The 20603-nt window shown below is 42.7% G+C and overlaps 1 protein-coding gene across 18 annotated transcripts in view; it reads right to left on the reverse strand.

Moving 5' to 3' along the window:
* Positions 1-20603, reverse strand: part of LOC140730487 (girdin-like) — a 282300-nt gene that overhangs the window by 120475 nt on the left and 141222 nt on the right. For all 18 annotated transcript variants that reach the window (XM_073050988.1, XM_073050990.1, XM_073050989.1 and 15 more), the window contains exons 12-14: positions 18694-18838; positions 18111-18295; positions 12654-12791 (exon numbers count right to left, since the gene is read on the reverse strand). In XM_073050988.1, coding sequence (XP_072907089.1) covers positions 12654-12791; positions 18111-18295; positions 18694-18838 — 468 coding nt within the window. The remainder of the gene's footprint in view (positions 1-12653; positions 12792-18110; positions 18296-18693; positions 18839-20603) is intronic.

Here is a 20603-nt window from a genome sequence, read left to right on the forward strand (position 1 = left end):
TCAAATACTCTTCATGTGTCAAGCCATTCAATCCCTGAATCATTTTCGTGAACCTTCTTTGAACCCTCTCCAGTTTCAGCATATCCTCTCTAAAATAAGGAGCCCAAACCTGCTCACAATACTCCACGTGAGACTTCATCAGTGCTTTATAAAATTTCAACATTACATCCTTGCTTTTATATTCTAGTCCCCTAGAAATGAATGCTAAAATTGCATTTGTCTTCCTCACAATAGACTCAACCTTCAAATTAACCTTCAGGGAATCCTACACAAGACCTCCCAAGTCCCTTTGCACCTCTGTTTTTTGTATTTTCTCTCCATTTAGAAAATAATCAACCCTTTCATTTCTTCTACCAAAGTGCATGACCTCACACTTCCCAACACTTATGGTCTTATAAAAACGGCAGCAGAAACCTGAATGAAAAAAAAATCTGGCAGAAAAAAGTGGACGGTAAACTTATGCCTATATATTGCAGTCTTGTAAATTAGCTCAGAAATTAAAGGATGGATTGTATGTGATATAGAAATGGGAAGATGTACATTAATATTGACAGAGCTATCCTTGTGATGTTTGGACTTACATGTGGCAAAGATAATTCTGTCACTTAAGAATGAGAAATGAAGAATTTCTTCATCATGTGAAGGAAAGAACCTCAAATCAGGCTTGGGCTCAAGGTGTATAAAAACACTGGTAAATACCACTGCTCTGTATGTATCAGTGTTATGACCAATGTACAAGTAAATAACACAATAGTTTGAAGAAATACTACTTTTACTGTCTACTAACTGATTGGTGGAATAAGCCATTCTCAGTATCCCCTTTGAGGCAAATGTTACGAAGACTAGGCCCTGGGCATTGTCAAACAGCTCCAGTATACAGACAATATTGTCCACGTGCTTGACAACAAACTCTTGAAATAAATACACATACAACAAGTGCAGATCTTTGAGCTCAGCAATGGAAAGAGATTTCTGGGAAGGCGGAAAACTCATCTAGAATATACTTCCCTTGATAAAAATATAACATCTTTATCAACTTGTGTGACCAGTCAAAATGGATAAGGAAGTTACTGGTCACCTAAAGAGAATATGATAAGAAGCTATTGAAAAAAATCACAAAATACTGTACTCAACATCCCAAAATGACAACACATCCCATAAAGGACCACCTTACCCTTGCTGGATCCTGCACAAAACACTTCAGCCACATCAGAACTCACAAAATTTAGGGATTATCCAAGAGGCAGACAATCTATATAGGGTCTGTTTAGGCATTTGAGACTAGAGAATGGTGGTTGGAGGCTGAGGCCCAAAATAGTAGTGCCGGTATCAAATCAGCATTGTATACTCATATCAAGTTGTGATGCCAGAATAAGGTGTGGGGAGGGGAAGGAGCACAAGCTAGGAAGTGATAGGTGAACCCAGGTGGTTGGGTTGGAGGGTGATGAGGTAAGAAGCTGGGAGGTGATAGCTGGAAAAGGTAAAGGGCTGGAGAATAAGGAATATGTTAGGAGAGGACAGTGGACCATGGGAAAAAGGTAAGGAGGAGGGGCACCAAGGGGCAGTGATAGGCAGGTGAAGAGAAAAGGCAAGAGGCCAGAGTAGGGAGTTGAAGAAGAGAAAGAAACTGATGTTCATGTCATCAAATTGGAGGCTAACCAGACCAAATATGACTCCTCCAACCTGAGAGTGGCCTCATTGTGGCAGAAGAGGAGGCCATGGGCCGACATGGCAGAATTGAAATGTGGACAGGAATTAACAGAGCGGGCGACATAGCAGTGGGAGACAGAGTAGGAAGGCTTTGGTTTGAGAGGCTTCGGCGAGCAGAGGCTGAGGATGAGCTTCACTTCAAGTGAGGTGAGGCCAGGTAAGTTCCTTTAATTAATCTAATTACCTTAGGAGTAGGTAATGGAGGCAGCAATTAGGGAAGTCGACTGCTCCATTTGCAGTATGTGGGAAGTCAGGGCGAGCACAATTGTTCCTGATGACTACACCTGCAAAAGGTGCATCCAGCTGCAGCTCCTGACAAACTGAGTTAGGGAACTGAAGCTGGAGCTGGATGAATTTTGGTTTATTTGTGAGGCAGAGGCAGAAATCTACAGGAGTTACAGGTAGATAGTCACCCCCAAGAGTCAGGAGACAGGTAGCTGGGTGACTGTCAGGAGAGGGAAGGGGATTAGATAGAATGAACAGAGCACCCCTGTGGTCATTCCCATCAATAATAAACATATCGTTTTGGATACTGTTGGTGAGGGCGACCTACCAGGGACAAGTTGCAGTGGTTGCATCTCTGGCACCGAGACTGGACCCTCAGCTCAGAAGGGAAGGAGGGAAAAGAGGAGAGCAGTAGTGATAGGGGATTTGATAGTTAAGGGGACAGATAAGAGGTTCTGTGGAAGTGATTGAGAATCCCGGATGGTCTGTTGCCTCCCTGGTACCAGGCTCCACGATATCTGGGATTGAGTTCTCAGTATTCTCAAGAGGGAGGGTGAGTAGCCGGATGTCGTGGTCCATGTAGGGACCAATGACATGGGTAGGAAGAGTGAGGAGGTCCTGAAAGGTGAGTTTAGGGAGTTAGGCACCAAGTTAAAGGACAGGACCTCCAGGATAGCAATCTCAGGATTGCTACCAGTGCCACGTGCAGGCGGGTTTAGAAATAGTAAGACAGCACAGATCAACATGTGGCTGAAGACATGGTGCAGGAGGGAAGGCTTCAGATTTATAGATAATTGGGCAGTTTTCCAGGGAAGGTGGGACCTGTTCCAGCAGGACGGTTCACATCTGAACTGGAGGGGGACAAATATTTTTGCAGGTAGGTTTGCTAGAGAGGCTCTAGTGGATTTAAACTAGATACAAGGGGGGGAGGGGAACCAGAGTGCAGGAACAGATGTATGGGAGAAGGAAGAAAAAGAAGATAGTAAAGTTGTTTACACTGTTAGTGATAAACAGAGAGTAAGAGGTGGAGAATTTCTTAAATGTATTTATTTTAATGCTAGGAGCATTGTAAGAAAGGTGGATGAGCTTAGAGCATGGATTGATACCTGGAAATATGATGTTGTAGCTATTAGTGAAACATGGTTGCAGGAGGGGTGTGATTGGCAACTAAATATTCCTGGATTTTGTTGCTTCAGGTGTTATAGAATCGAAGGGACAAGAGGGGGAGGTGTTGCATTGCTTGTCAGAGAAAATATTACAGTGGTGCTCTGGCAGGTTAGATTAGAGGGCTCATCTAGGGAGGCTATTTGGATGGAATTGAGGAATGGGAAAGGTGTAGTAACACTTAAAGGGGTGTATTATAGACCACCTAATGGGGAGCGAGAATTGGAGGAGCAAATTTGTAAGGAGATAGCAGATATTTGTAGTAAGCACAGGGTTGTGATTGTGGGAGATTTTAATTTTTCACACATAGACTGGGAAGCCCATACTGTAAAAGGGCTGGATGGTTTGGAGTTTGTAAAATGTGTACAGGATAGTTTTTTGCAGCAATACATAGAGGTACCAACTAGAGAAGGGGCAGTGTTGGATCTCCTGTTAGGGAATGAGATAGGTTAGGTGACGGAGGTATGTGTTGGGGAGCACTTCGGGTCCAGTGATCACAAAGCCATTAGTTTCAATATAATTATGGAGAAAGATAGGACTGGACCCAGGGTTGAGATTTTTGATTGGAGAAAGGCTAACTTTGAGGAGATGTGAAAGGATTTAGAAGGAGTGGATTGGGACAATTTGTTTTATGGGAAGGATGTAATAGAGAAATGGAGGTCATTTAAAGGTGAAATTTTGAGGGTACAGAATCTTTATGTTCCTGTTAGGTTGAAAGGAAAGGTTAAAAGTTTGAGAGAGCCATGGTTTTCAATGGATATTGGAAACTTGGTTCAGAAAAAGAGAGATATCTACAATAAATATAGGCAGCATGGAGTAAATGAGGTGCTTGAGGAATATAAAGAATGTAAAAAGAATCTTAAGGAAGAAATTAGAAAAGCTAAAAGAAGATACGAGGTTGCTTTGGCAAGTAAGGTGAAAATAAATCCAAAGGGTTTCTACAGTTATATTAATAGCAAAAGGATAGTGAGGGATAAAATTGGTCCCTTAGAGAATCAGAGTGGACAGCTATGTGTGGAGCCAAAAGAGATGGGGTAGATTTTGAACAACTTATTTTCTTTGGTATTCACTAAGTGGAAGGATATTGAATTGTGTAAGGCAAGGGAAATAAGTAGGAAAGTTATGGAAACTATGGTGATTAAAGAAGAGGAAGTACTGGCGCTTTTCAGGAATATAAAAGTGGATAAGTCTCCGGGTCCTGACAGGATATTCCCTCGGACCTTGAGGGAAGTTAGTGTAGAAATAGCAGGGGCTCTGAGAGAAATATTTCAAATGTCATTAGAAATGGGGATGGTAATGCTCATGTTGTTCCTTTGTTTAAAAAGGGTTCTAAGAGTAAACCTAGCAATTATAGGCCTAACACGAGGAAATCTGCAGATGCTGGAAATTCAAACAACAACACACACAAAATGCTGGTAGAACACAGCAGGCTAGGCAGCATCTATAGGGAGAAGCGCTGTCGACGTTTCGGGCCGAGACCCTTCGTCAGGACTATTATAGGCCTGTAAGTTTGACGTCAGTGGTGGGTAAATTAATTCTTAGAGATGGTATATATAATTATCTGGATAGACAAGGTCTGATTAGGAACAGTCAACATGGATTTGTGCGTGGAAGGTCATGTTTGACAAATCTTATTGAATTTTTTGAAGCGGTGACTAGGAAAGCTGACCAGGGTAAAGCAGTGGATGTTGTCTATATGGATTTCAGTAAGGCCTTTGACAAGGTTCCACACGGAAGGTTAGTTAGGAAGGTTCAATCGTTAGGTATTAATATTGAAGTAGTAAAATGGATTCAACAGTGGCTGAATGGGAGATGCCAGAGAGTAGAGGTGGATAACTGGTTTTCAGGTTGGAGGCTGGTGACTAGTGGTGTGCCTCAGGGATCTGTACTGGTCCAATGTTGTCTGTCATATACATTAATGATCTGGATGATGGGGTGGTAAACTGGATTAGTAAGTACGCAAATGATACTAAGATAGGTGGCACTGTGGATAATGAAGTAGGTTTTCAAAGCTTGCAGAGAGAATTAGGCCAGTTAGAAGAGTGGGCTGAAAGATGGCAGATGAAGTTTAATGCTGATAAGTATAAGGTGCTACATTTTGGTAGGAATAATCCAAATAGGACATACATTAAATGGTAGGGCTTTGAAGAATGCAATTGAACAGAGCGATCTAGGAATAATAGTGCATAGTTCCCTGAAGGTGAAATCTCATGTGGATAGGGTGGTGAAGAAAGCTTGTGGTATGCTGGCCTTTATAAATCAGTGCATTGAGTATAGGAGTTGGGATGTAATGTTAAAATTGTACAAGGCATTGGTAAGGCCAAATTTGGAGTATTGTGTACAGTTCTGGTCAGCGAATTATAAGAAAGGTGTCAACAAACTAGAGAGAGTACAGAAAAGATTTACTAGAATGTTACCTGGGTTTCAGCACCTAAGTTACAGAGAAAGGTTGAACAAGTTAGGTCTTTATTCTTTGGAGCGTAGAAGGTTCAGGGGGGACTTGATAGAGGTATTTAAAATTATGAGGGGGATAGATAGAGTTGACGCAGATAGGCTTTTCTATTGAGAGTAGGGAAGGTTCAAACAAGAGGACATGAGTTGAGAGTTAGGGGGCAAAAGTTTAGGGGTAATACAAGAGGGAACTTCTTTACTCAGAGAGTGGTAGCTGTGTGGAATGAGCTTCCAGTAGAAGTGGTAGAGGCAGGTTCAATATTGTCATTTAAAGTAAAATTGGATAGGTATATGGACGGGAAAGGAATGGAGGGTTATGGGCTGAGTGCAAGTCGGTGGGACTAGGTGATTGTTCCCTCCACGACTACCTGGTCCACACGTCCCTCCCCACAGAACTCCCACCCGGCACTTATCCCTGTAAACGCAAATGCTACACCTGTCCCCACATCTCCCCCCTTACCACCATTCCGGGCCCCAGACAGTCCTTCCAGGTGAGGTAACACTTCACCTGTGAGTCTGCTGGAGTCGTCTATTGCATCTGGTGCTCTCGGTGCGGCCTCCTCTACATCGGCGAGACGCAACGCAGATTGGGGGACCGCTTCGTCGAGCACCTCCGCTCCGTCCATCACAATAGACAGGACCTCCTGGTTGCCACCCACTTCAACTCTGCCCCTCATTCCCATCTAGATATGTCCATACATGGCCTCCTCTACTGCCATGATGAGGCCAAACCCAGGTTGGAGGAGCAACACCTCATCTACCATCTGGGTAGCCTCCAGTCTGGTGGTATGAACATTGAATTCTCCAATTTCCGGTAATTCCCTCCCCCTCCCCCTTCCCCTATCCTATGTCCCTCTCTGCCTCTCTCCCCTTTCAACTTTCTACTCCTTTGCAATTCTTTCATGCTTATCCCCTCCCCCTTTATCCTTCCTCTGATTGGTTCTCCACTTGACACCTCTAGCCCTTCCCCCTCCCCTATCTCTATTACTGAGCTTCAGCCCTCTCTTCCCCTCCATTCCTGATGAAGGGTCTTGGCCCGAAATGTTGGCTATTCTTTTCTCACGGATGCTGCCTGACCTGCTGAGTTCTTCCAGCGTCGTGTACATATTCTTTGATCCACAGCATCTGCAGTTGTATTTTTGTGTAGGCGTGAGAGTAAGTGTTCGGCACGGACTGGAAGGGCCGAGATGGCCTGTTTCTGCACTGTAATTGTTATATGGTTAAAATGGTTGATCATTAGGAAATCCTGCAAATTTGCAGGTGAAGTGTTGCTTCACCTGGAAGGATTGCCTGGGGCCTGGAACTAGGGTGAGGGAGGAGATAAATGAGCATGCATAGCATTTCTGGTGCTTGCAGTGGTAAATGCCAGGAGGGAGATTAGTGGGGAGGGACGAATGGAAAAAGGGATCACAGATGAATCGATCCCCATGGAAAGCAGTGAGTAGAGGGGTGTAGGTAAACATGTATTTGGTGGTAGGGTCCAGTTGAAGATGGCAGAAGTTGCAGAGATTGATGTGCTGGAAGTGGAGGCTCATGGGGCGGCAGGGGAAGACAAAGAGGAACTCTATCACTGCTAAGGCAGTGGCAAGATGGGGTGCCCAGGAAATAGAGGCGATGTGGGTGAGGGCAGCATCAGTGGTGGAGGAAAGAAACCCCATTCTCTGATATCCTGGAATAGTAAGCCTCATCCTGGGAACAGATGTGGCAGAGATGAAGAAACTGAGAAAAGGAAAAGGCATTAAGACAGTGTGGGAAGAGGTCTTATCAAGATAGCCATAGGAACCAGTAGGTTTATAAAAGATATTAGTAGACAGATTATCTCCAGAGTTTGAGACAGAGAGATCAAGAAAGGGGAGTGGGCTGTCAAAAATGGACCAAGTGAATTTAAGGGCAGGGTGAAAGTTAGAGGCAAAGTGGATGAAATTGATGAGTTCAGCATGGGTGCATGAAACGGAAGCAATGCAGAAAGAGCTGGGGAGTATTACCAGGGAAGGCTTGGAACATAGGCTGTTCCAGTCAGCCAATGAAAAGAACAGCATAGCTGAAGCCCATGTGGATGCCCATACCATCACTTGAGTGTGGAGAAAGTGGGAGGAGCCGAAAAAAGTTATTTAAGGTGAGGACCAGTTCCGTCATACAGAGCAGGGCGGTGGTGGAGGAGAAATTGGTCAGGACTGTTGTTGAGAAATAAGTGGAGAGTTTTAAGGTCTTCATGGGGGATAGAAGTGTATTGGGACTGGTGAAAATCCATGGTGAAAATAAGGCAAACAGGGCAAGGGAATTGAAAGCTGTTGGGGAGATTGAGAGCATATGAAGAGTCATGGATGCAGGTGGGAAGCAACTGAATCAGTGGGTATAAGATGAAGTTGTGGTATGCAGATATGAGTTCAGTAGGACAGGAGCACCTACCCAGACAATCAGGTTTGTGGATCTTATGTAGGAGGTAGAAAGGAGCAGTTCAGAGCAAGGGAATCATGAGGATGGTGGCAGTGGATTGGAGATCCCCAGAATTGGTGATGGCCTGATGGTCTTGAGTGGGATCCTTTACAAGGGGTAAATATAAGGAGGTGTCTGAAAGTTGCCACTTGGCCTCAGCAAGGTAGTGGCCACACTATAACAGCACACTCTTTGTCTATGGGTTTGGTGCAGAGAAACTGGAAGGCAGTTCATTCAGAGGAGGTAAGTGTTAAAGGGGAGAGAGCAGTGCAGAAGTTGACTGATTGATGTCTTGTCAGCAATTAGTGATGAAAAGACCCAGAGCAGAACAGGCCAGGATGGGGGGGAGGGGGGGGTTGGAAATGGGAGAAAGGGTCATTGGTACGGGGTGAGGAATCCTTGCCAAAGAAGTGGGCTCTGAGACAGAGGTGATGGAAGAAGAGCTCAGCATTGTGATAGGTAAAAAACTCACTGAAGTAATCTGGGTGAAGGAGAACAAAGGTAAGGTCCTTTTTGAGGACAGAATGATCTGCCTCAGAGAGGGGAAGGTCAGAGGGAAATGTGAAGACATTGTGGGGGGGGGCAGAGTTGGTGGTGACAGAAGAGAGGGAAGGGTTGGGATGTTCAGGGAAGGTAGAGTGCAAAGAAGATGAAGGCTCCAAGGATCTATGAAGTGACAGGTCCTGAGGCACCCAGAGTTGGAGAGTAACGGTGGACAAAGAATCCAGTGGCAGCAAGAAAGGTCTTGGCCTGGAGGTGGATGCAGCCAAGGTCAGAGCTGGAGCCAGAACTGCTGACCATGTAATTTGCAGTCTAAAGATGTCTGGGGTCGCTGGGACCAGAGTTCGCGATGGTGGTATCAGCAGTCTGGAGCCGCCTGGGGTTGCTGGAGCTGGAGTTGGCAATGGTAGTATCTGCGGTTCACAGGCATCCAGAACCATTGGAATCAGAGATAGAGACAGCTGGATCTGCAGTCTGGAGGCTTCCAATCAAATCGAGGTCCAAGCAGTAGGTGGCAGGGGCCATGGTCTGGAGGCATACAGGGTCATTGGAACCGGAGTTGTAGACAGTGGGATCCACAGTCTGGAGTTAGCTGATCAAGATAATGTTCATGCAGGAAGGACCTAGGATCACAGACTGGAGACGGGTGATCTTTTGATCCTTCCAGGAGATTAGGAAGGAGAAGAACAGGTGGAGGATGAACTGTCGGAGATGTCCATGACAGGCAGTGGATAGTGAGGCCTGAGTTGTGGCAGAGACTGAGACAGGGCCTGTAGATACCTCCACATGGTGGAGAGGGTAGCATGAAGAACACAGAGGGCGAAGTGGCAGGAGAAACAGTCGATAAGAGGATCCAAACAGTGAAGCCTGAAAATGGAGTTGGAAGCTATGTGGAACAAGATGGCGGCAAAGACAAGTTCCCAGGAAGAATATGTGGCTGTGGTAATGAGTCTGGGTGAGCACATGGTAGAAGAGTCAGAGGGAGAGCTGTGAGAGAGGGTCTTACTGAACTCTCAGAGAGAAGAGTTAAACTTCTTCAGGGAAGACATACCTCAAAGAGACTTTGCTGTAGAGCATCAAGCCATAAACAGAAGAGATTCTGCAAACATGGAAATCCGGAGTAACACACAAAATGCTGCAGAAACTCAGCAGGTCAGTCAGCATCCATGAAAAGGAATGAACAGTCAACATTTTGGGCCAAGACCCTTCATCAGGACAGGAAAGAAGATCTGTCTGTTGTGTACACTGTTGACAGACATTTACTCTGTGCACATTAGTGCCCTCATCGATACTGCATTCTCATAAGCAGGTTGATCAATAAAATTTTCACAAACACCATATTAAGAAACAAAAGCCATACTCTTAAAAGTGTTTTAAGAATACCACACAGTGTACTACCATACAGCTTAGTGCTGAGGCCAAAAAGTTCCACTTTAGGTTCATCTGACCACAAGACCTTCTAGATCTTTACAGTATCTTCTAACCGATGCTTTGCAAAGCCTTTACGAACAAGAATATACTTTTTTTGAGTGGTACATGTGGCATAAATCTAATATTGCGCATCAGCCAGGTAACGTAATCCCTACTGTATAGTGGAGGTAGCATCATGCTATGAGAATGCTTTTCAGCAGCAGGGACTGGAAATCTGGTCAGGACTGATGGGAAAATGAATGCTACTAAGTACAGAGATATCCTGGATTAAAACCTGCTAGCTTCTGCCAGAAAGCTTTAACTGGGGAGAAAGTTCATCTTTCAGCAGGACAATGACCCAAAACACACTACCAGGACAACCCATGGAATGGCTTCAAATTAAGTAAAGATGTCCTGACCTTAATCTGATAAAACATCTCTAACGAGACTGCAAGATCACTGTCTACCGCTGCCCCCAACTAACCTGGTACAACTTGAGCAATTCTGCAAGGAGGAATGGGCAAATGTTGCTTCATCACAATGTTCAAAGCAAATAGAGACTTATCCAAAGAGTCTACTGGCTGAAATAGCTGTGAGAGGTAGTTCAATTAAGTGTTGTGCATTGAAGAAATGAATACTTTTGAACTGCTGACATTTCAGTTTTTGAATTTTTAGTTTTTCATGCTTTATAATTTTTCTTGCTTTTGGGCTTGACTGTGAAAAAGGAATAGATGAAACACAAATAAAAATTGTCAGTTAAATTGATCAAAATCCATGGTTATAATACTCATTTATGTGAATAAAGGGTTGGGAGATGAATACTTTGATAAGGCACTGCACATACAGATTAGACATCTGCCCATGATTAAATTTGAAACTAGAATATCATAAACCTGGAATATAGTGTAGGAAAGTATATGGTCATGCATTTTGCAAGAAGGAATAAAGGTGTGGACTATATTTGTAAAGGGAAGAAAACTGAAGAAAAGTCAGAGGTGCAAAGGGACTTGGGAGTCCTTGTGCAGAACTCCCTAAAGGTTAACTTCAAGTTGAGTTGATGGTATGGAAGGCAAATGCAATATGAGCATTCATTTCGAGAGAATTAGAATACAAGAGCAAGGATGTAATGCTGAGGCTTTATAAGGCATTGGTCAGACTGCACGGAATATTGTGAGTAGTTTTGGGCACCTTATTGAAGAAAGATATGCTGACATTGGATAGGATCTAGAGACCATTCACAGTAATTCTGGGAATGAAAGGGTTAACGTACAAGGAGTGTTGATAGCTCAGAGTCTGTACTCGCTGGAGTTCAGAAGAATGAGGGGGAGATCTCATTAAAACCTATCGACTTATTGTAAGGCCTATACAGAGTAGATATGAAAAGGATGTTTTCTATAGTGGTTAAGTCTAGGATTAGAAGAGCATACCCTCAGAATAGAGAGACAACCATTTAAAACAGAGATGAGGTGGAATTTCTTTAGCCAGAGGGTAGTGAAACTGTGGAATTTGTTCCCACGGATAGCTGCGAAAGCCAAATCATTGAGTATATTTAAAGCGGAGGATAATAGGTTCTTGATTAGTCAGGCTGTCAAAGGTTACGGGGTGCATTCTCATTAACAGTGAGTGCCCATTTGTCGTGGCCACCAGTCAATTTGTCCTCATGACATCTTTATTTTTCAGTGCTAGGCTCAAAGCATTCTGTAACACCAGAAAGTCTGCAGATGTTGGAAATGCAAGACACACACAATGCTGGAAAAACTCAACAGGTCAGGCAGCATCTATGGAAATGAGTATACAGTCAATGTTTCAGGCCGAGACCCTTCTTTAGGAATGGAAAGGAAGGTGGAAGATACCAGAATAAAAAGGTGGGGGGAGGGGAGGGAGAAAAGCAAGAAGGTGAGAGGTGAAGCCATTTGGGTAGGAAAGATAAAGGGCTGGAGAGGAAGGAATCTGATAAGAGGAGAGTGGACCATAGGAGAAAGGGAAGGAGGAGGGGACCCAGGGGGAGGTGATAGGCAGGTGAGAAGAGGTAATAGGCTAAAGTAGGGAACATAAAAAGAGGGGAGGGAGAGGGATTTTTTTTTTACCAGGAGAAAATGATATTCATGCCATCAGGTTGGAGGATACCCAGGTGGAAAATAACGTGTTACTCCTCCACCCTGCGGGTGCCCTCATCTTGACACAAGAGGATGCCATGAACCAACATATTGGAACTGAAGTGGTTGGAATTAAAATATTTGGCCACCAGGAAGTTCTGCTTTTGGCAGATGGAGTGGAGGTGCTTGATGAAGAAGTCTCATCAATGTAGAGCAGGCCACGTTCTGCTTTGAGCCTACCACTGAAAAATAATCAGGATATAAAGATACGGGTTTGATGTAATGAAGATTAAAACTTGGAAATAACTTCTGTAGCACTGTAATTAATTGTCCAGTTAGTAATCCAATTTACAGAAATTAGCTGTGATACAGTCATGAAATATGAAATTGTGCAAATTAAATGTTCTAATTCATTGCTGTTGTTACCTTTCATCAGTTATTGATTTCATGTTGATAAAAGTATATAATCATTCTTCTTGTTACATTTTTTATGTCCCTACAGGGTCCCTATTGTTATCTGCAACTGTAAAACCAAGCTAAAAGACCAATTAATTAATATTCTAATAGATAGTTCTACAAATTCATTATTTCAAAATGAGGTTACAGTAATAAGAGTATGATTCAGATGTGTAAAATATGTACTAAGATATGTCCTCTTACCTGTCGCTCAGCATTTTGTTGGATGCTTTCAATAGATTTTTCAAGCTGGGACTTCTCTTTTATGAGGTCATCAGTAAGAGTCTCAACATTTTGCATACTTTCTTTTTCATTGCTGATTTCACCCTGGAGCCTCTCTACCTAAAATAGAAGAAAATAATTTTACAGAAAAAAATCACCAACTGAAACTCCACAGCACACCAACCTACAATAAGAAAAAGAACAATGCTGCAATAAATTTTCATATTACATGAATCAAACAGTAAATTGATTTATTGTAGTCAAATATACTGAGGCACAGTGAAAATCTTGTCTTACATACCATCCATAAAGATAAATTTATTACAATGGTGTACTGAGGTGGTGCAAGGTAAAATAACAGAGTGAAGAATAAAGTGTTACAGTGCAATGAAAGTGCAATGCAGGTAGACAGTAAGGTGCAAGGTTACAGTGATATAAGCTGTGAGGTCAAGAGTCCTCAACAAGGGAAATCAATAAGAGAACCTGAGAAATGCCTCAGCTAACACACACACAATGCTGGTGGAACGCAGCAGGCCAGGCAGCATCTATAGGGAGAAGCACTGTCGACGTGTCAGGACAAAGGGTCTCGGCCCGAAACATAGACAGTGCTTCTCCCTATAGATGCAGCTTGGCCTGCTGCATTCCACCAGCATTTTGTGTGTGTTCCTAGAACTTCCTGCATCTGCAGATTTCCTCATGTTTGCTTTTCAAGTGCCTCAGCTGTTATGCCATGAAAAACTCGAAAGTTGACTGAAACAGAGACAAAACGATACTGAAAATACAGATACCAGGAGTCCGGATGAAGGACTTTGACCCAAAGCATCAACTGTCCTTTTCAAGTCAAGTCAAGTCACGTCACTTTTTATTGTCATTTCGACCATATCTGCTGGTACAGTACACAGTAAAAACAAGACAACGTTCTTCAGGACCATGGAGCTACATGAAACAGTACAAACACTACAATGAACTATGTAAAAACAACACAGAAAAAAACTACACTAGACTACAGACCTACCCAGGAGTGCATAAAGTGCACAAAACAGTGCAGGCATTACAATAAATAATAAACAAAAATTAGGCACAGTAGAGGGCAGTAAGTTGGTGTCAGACCAGGCTCTAGGTATTGAGAAGTCTGATAGCTTGGAGGAAGAAACTGTTACATAGTCTGGTCATGAGAGTCCGAATGCTTTGGTGCCTTTTCCCCGATGGCAGGAGGGAGAGGAGTTTGTATGAGGGGTGCATGGGGTCCTTCATAATGCTGTTTGCTTTGCGGATGAAGCGTGTAGTGTAAAAGTCTGTAATGGCGGGAAGAGAGACCCTGATGATCTTCTCAGCTGACCTCACTATCCGCTGCATGGTTGTGCAATCCGAGATGGTGCAATTTCCGAACTAGGCAGTGATGCAGCTGCTCAGCATGCTCTCAATACAACCCCTGTGATGAGGATGGAGGGTGGGAGATGGACTTTCCTCAGCCTTCGCAGAAAGTAGAGATGCTGCTGGGCTTTCTTTACTATGGAGCTGGTGTTGAGGGACCAGGTGAGGTTCTCTGCCAGGTGAACACAAAGAAATTTGGTGCTCTTAACAATCTCTACTGAGGAGCCGTTGATGTTCAGCAGGGAGTGGTCACTCTGTGCCCTCCTGAAGTCAACAACTATCTCTTTTGTTTTGTTCACATTCAGAGACAGGTTGTTGGCTCTGCACCAGTCCATTAGCTGCTGCACCTCCTCTCTGTAAGCTGACTCGTCGTTCTTGCTGATGAGACCCACCACAGTCATGTCATCGGCGAACTTGATGATGTGGTTCAAGCTGTGTGTGGCAGCACAGTCATGGGTCAGCAGAGTGAACGGCAGTGGAATGAGCGCACAGCCCTGTGGGGGACCCCGTGCTCAGTGTGATGGTGTTGGAGATGCATACTGACTGAGGTCTCCAGTCAGGAAGTCTAGTATCCAGTTGCAGAAGGAGGTGTTCAGGCCCAGTAGGCTCAACTTTCCAATCGGTTTCTGAGGGATGACTGTGTTGAATGCTGAACTGAAGTCTATGAACAGCATCCGAATGTACATATCTTTCTTGTCCAGGTGGGTTAGGGCCAGGTGGAGGGTGCTGGCAAAGTTATCATCTGTTGAATGGTTGGGACGGTACGCAAACTGCAGGGAGTCCAGTGAGGGGGGCAGCAGGGTCTTGATGTGCCATATGACGAGCCTCTCGAAACACTTCATGACAATGGATGTGAGTGTCCCTCCATAGATGCTGAATTCCTCCATCTGTTTATGTGTTGCTCTAGATCACACTGAGGTCAAGAGTGCCACATAAATTTATTTAATAACGTCAATCTTAACACAATCTTAATCTTAGTTTATCTACTAAGTGTTACAACCTATTTTATGTTCATCCTGGCAGTTAGTTTGCTGGAAAAAGTGATGAAACTGAACATATGGTTTACATTAATACATTATTGTATTGGTTTGACTTTTTAATATGCAAAGTGATATTTTTCTCCAATTATTCATGCACAGTAAGTGGATGCTAAATTCAAGGCCAACATTTGCGATTCATCCTAATTGCAGGTAGAATAGTTGGAATATTGAAATAAATGCTTTGTTTCAATCTTTACCAAGAAGGAGGATGCTGCCATAATCTCAGAACTGGAGACAGTGGAAGAAGTAAAAGTTGATCGCAAGTTAATGGAAAAGGCAACTGCACTTAACAAGAACTGGCCTCTTGCTCTGTTGTAGTACATTCATGGTTTTCAAAGGAGGTGTGAATGGAAGTTCCAATATGTTTTGTCATTACCTTTCAGCACTTCATAAGTAGATGAGAGGTAGCAGAGCAATTGTAACATCTCAAAAATCAGTACAAGTATATACTATGAAAATTGACTATGGACCAGATGGAGCAGGCAGGTTTCTAGAATGGACAGATAAATTGCAGGTAAAATTTAACAGAGAAGTGTAGCAGAAGGAAGACATAAATGTCGACCAAATGGAGAAATGAGAAATGTCTAGCCTGATAGAATTTCAACCTAGCAAATGACTTTCTGATTTCTCCATCTGTCTGCAGGTTAGATCCATCTGGCCAGTGAGCTCTTGCCTCTTTTTGCACTCTTCTGGGTTTTGTTTTACCTCAAGAAGACACTTGCTAGCTGTCCTGGCTGTTTTTCAAAAGTTCAAAGTTATCATAGTACATGTACGTCACCATATACAGCTCTGAGATTCATTTTCTTGCATGCATTCATAGTAAATACAAGAAACACAATAGAATCATTGAAAGACCACATTTAACAAGGTGGACAAACAACCAATGTGCAAGACAACAAACTGTGCAAAGAAAAAAGAAAACTAAATAAATAAGCAATATATTGAGAACATGGGATGAAGAGTCCTTGAGCCCATGGATTGTGGGAACAATTCAGTGATGGGGCAAGCAGAATTATCCCTTCTGGTTCAAGAGCCCGATGGTTGAGGGGTAATAACTGTTCCGGAACCTAGTGGTGTGGGTCCTAAGACTCCTGTATCTTCTTCCTAGCGGATGCAGGGAGAAGAAAACATGGCTTGGGTAGTGAGGGTCCTTGATGATGGATGCTGCTTTCCTGTGACAGCACTCCCTGTAGATGTGTTCAATGGTGGGGAGGGTTTTACATATGATGGACTGGGCTATATCCACTATGTTTTGTAGCCTTTTCTGTTCAAGGATGTTGGTGTTTCCACACCAGGCCTTGATGCAATCAGTCAATATACTCTCCACCATACATCTATAGAAGCTGCTCTATGTTTTTGATATCATGCCAAACCTTCACAAACTTCTAAGGAAGTAGGGCTGCTTTCTTCATCTGTCAGACCCAGGACAGATTCTCTGAAATGACAACACCAAGGAACTTAAAGTTGCTGATTCCCCAATGAGGACAGGCTCATGGACTACCGGTTTCCTCCTCCTTAAGTCAACAGTTAGCTCCTTGGTCTTGCTGACATGGAGTGAGAGGAGAAGCTGCTATTGTGATACCACTCAGCCAGAATTTCAATCTCCCTCCTAAATTTTGATTCATCACCACCTTTGATTCAGCCAATGGTAGTGGTGTCATCAGCAAACTTAAATATGACACTGGAGGTATGTTTAGCCTCTCAATCATATATAAAGTGAGCAGACCGAGAGGCTAAACACATGGCCTTGTGGTGCACCTGTGCTGATAGAGATTGTGGAGGAGATTTAGAAATTTCTCAACACAGCCTCAAATTCTTTGAAAAATTTGCTTATGACATCATTGGTTAGAAGCAACAAAGAAAATAGCTATTGCTGCAGAACAAGATAAAACTTGAATTGCTTGCTGATTGCTCACAACTCGCCTGATGCTAGGCCCCAGAAATGGGATTATCAGAGTCTGACCTCAGATTTATGATTGAGAAAGGTATCAGAATTAAAACCTTCGTTACTCCTGAATTTAAGTAAGTTTAAGGAGGTAAGTCTAGATCCAAAGCAATTAAAGGCAGAACCTCCAATGGTAGTGAAAAGATGCACTGTAGAGTGAGAAATGGATAGTTCAGGGTCCAAGGAAATTGAGGATGTAATCACAAGAGATTCTGTAGACACTGGAAATCTTGAGCAATAAGCACAAAATGCTGCAGGAACTCTGCAGGTCAGGCAGCATCTATGAAGAGGATATTTCTGCCCGAGACCCTTCATCAGGAGATTATTGAATTCAGGAGAGGCCAAGTCATAAATTTAAGTAAGCACAAAGATGGAACTTCTACAAAGGTAGTGTTGGGGAACAGTAAGCTAGTACAGGTCAGTAAAGACGAGGTCACATATAAGTAAGACGTAAATTAAGCTTATGACAAATTCAAATTGAGAGAGAGCACATGATTGACAATTGTCATAATTATAATAAATTAGTTTATTATTGTCACACGAACTGAGGAAAAATAGGCAGTCTTAGTGACAATAGTTTCAATACATGATCAGAAACTCTTCTCAGGGTCAAATACAACTCCAACTGGTAAACATAAAATTCAGTTTCAGGTCATAACTTGAACTAGTTAAGAGGCATGAAAATAATTCTTTAATAAAGTCTTCAATTTCTGAAACACAATATAAGTAACAATTGGTACATGTAGAGTCACTCTAGTTTTGCAAATGACAAAAATCTTAATTTGTAAACGACAGATCAAGAGATACTAGTATCACCAACCTTTAGAACCTTCTGTATCGCCTTATAAAGAAAGTAATGTTTAATTTTATCCTTCCAGCCAGCTACTGCTAGCTTTAAGATGTCCCTTTTTAACTCCTTCAAGAAGAATGACATCTAATAATTATGCTGTACAGATGGAAGTAACTGTATAGATTAGACTGAGTTAGAGGGACATGCTCAAAAGGCTAATGGAATCTTTAATTTTCATTTGTTCATTGTGTTCCTTAAACATTTTTAACACTTCTGACAATTACTGGCACCTTTTTCTTTAGTCTCTGGTTCTCCTTTTCAAGCTCCAGAAATTTAAGGTTACTGCTATCTGCAGAATTCACAGCAATGCGAAGTTCCTCCACAGTTTTCAGCAGAGCCTGGTTTTCTTTTTCCATCTTAAGTAAACGACTTGAGGTCAGCTCATTCACTTCTTGACCAAGAGACTTGAGTGGCACTGCAAGTATTTTAAGAAAAAGAAAAGAGTAAATGAATAACATATCAATGTATTTTTAATAAATTTCACAGTCATAGAACAGTACTTTCATGACTTAGCAGTTTAATCAAGTCAAATTCAGCATTGCAAAAATCTTTCAGTTAAATCAATTGGAAAATTCTCACCAGTAATTAAACATTAGAAAATAAATAGACAATATAGTAAAATTATCTGTTTGTTCTCTTTAATTAAATGTCTGCTTATATTTTTGTAATTTAAAGAAAACATTATAGTAGAGCAATTAAATAATTTTAGCAGAGGTATGAAAAATATCTTTATTAAAATGGCATGAGACAAATTGACAAAAAGTTATCTAAAACTATTAAATGATATAGTAAGTTCAAAATAACTTTAACTACCCTCAGAAAATTCAGTGGTTTTGGATAACTGTTCTAGCTCCCAGCCCAAGTGCAATGATTCATCCATGCTTTGCTTTTGAGCCATTTCAAGAGACAAATTTTCTTCCATTAATTCCTCAATACGTTTCCTGTCTGTGTCACGTTCCTTTAATGAAAAAAGTACAACTCAAATGAGCAGAACCATCACTAGAAATGAAGGTGAAAAATTGTGTACTAAATTAGAACAAAAAAGATATTAAACCAAAAAGACATCTGCAAATTTATGAAATATCAGGGAATGGCACAGAACAGGCCATTTCACAAAAATTCATGTGCATGATATTTGAATGTTATTTTTGTAATATTGGGATATAATTTTACCATTTACGGTACTCTTACAGTTCTGTATGGAAGTTATGATCCATATTACATTTTTAAATGCTCATCAGTTTTATTACTTTTGTAGGAGTGTTGACAAAAATTGACACAAGTGTAATCACTGCTAACGTACACTTTATTGGAACCCAACTAATGGCAACATTATATATGTGTGTGTGTGTGTGTGTGTGTATACACACACACACAAACTATAAAAACCCTCCCCAAAACAATAACATACAATGTAACACATAACATACACGTAACTTAACCCTTAACAGTCTAGATGAATTCTGCCTAATGAAACTAAGGAGTCCATACACATGCCACATCCCCACCCCCTAGAATTCACTCTAGTCAATAAAGTCTAATGAGCAGGGCCCTACAAAACTCAGCTAAACCTACTCCTGCCTTCACGGGCAGGTGCTGGGGAGGAAGAACAATTAATGTTAGAAAGTCTGGAAGTGGGAGGCTGGCCCCTCCATGGGGACTATGGCACTTCAACTGAGAGTCCAGGTCCAAATGGGTAGGTTTGAGACAATCCACAGAAACACTCCAGAGTTCAGTGTAAAAAAACACATTCCCTGCTTCCAACATCCTGAATGGGTTGTCATAAGGTGGCCGCAGGGGACCCTGATGTCCATCATGACGCACAAACAGCTATCTTGCCTCCCACAGATCCAGCAACAGGTGTGGTCGCAACAGGCCATGCTGCATCATGGGCGTTGGAGCAAAAGTTTTGGTGCTGTCCATAAAAGGTGGCCACTGCTGTGAAGCGGACCATGGGACCTTGGATATTAGGAGAAACTCTCCTGGCACCAGCAAGGATTGCCTGAAAACAAGCTCTGCAGAAGAAGACTGAAAGTCCACTTTAGGAGCTGTCCTCAAGCCTAACATGACCCACAGCATTCTGTCCGTCCAAAAGATGTCACTGAGGCATGCATGGAGAGCAGCTTTCATTGAATGGTGGAACTGCTCACACAGACCGTTGGCCTGAGGGTGATAAGCTGTGGTCCGCTGTAGTTTGACTTCCAGATCATGGGCAACTGCACACCAAAAGCTCAGACGTAAACTGCATCCCTCAGTCTGAAGATATCCAATGGGACTCCGAACCAAATGATCCTCCAGTCAACAAACACTCTGCGGCTGAAATGGATGACAGCGGCACTGCCTCCAGCCAACATGTGGTTGTATCAACGATGCTGAGGAGGTGAGTAAACCCATGGGATGGGGGCAATGGACCAACCAAATCCACGTTCCCATGGTTGAAACACTGCTCAGGGACTGCAAAAGGAGCCTTGGCATGTTGATGCACCTTTGTGCACTGACACGTCAAACAAACACTAGCCCAGTCCCTGACTTCCTTCTTAAGCCTCTGCCACAAAAACTTTTCCGTCACCAGTTCCTGCGATGCCCTTCGGCCTGGGTGAGAAAGTCCATGGACCGCACTGAAAACGTGTCATTGCCAGCTCTAAGGCACAACCAGCCTGGATTGCCCCATTGATACATCACACTGTAGTGAAATGCCGCTGTCACTGAAAACAATGTCCACC

This window comes from Hemitrygon akajei, chromosome 7 (assembly GCF_048418815.1).
Source record: "Hemitrygon akajei chromosome 7, sHemAka1.3, whole genome shotgun sequence".
NCBI lineage: Eukaryota > Metazoa > Chordata > Chondrichthyes > Myliobatiformes > Dasyatidae > Hemitrygon > Hemitrygon akajei.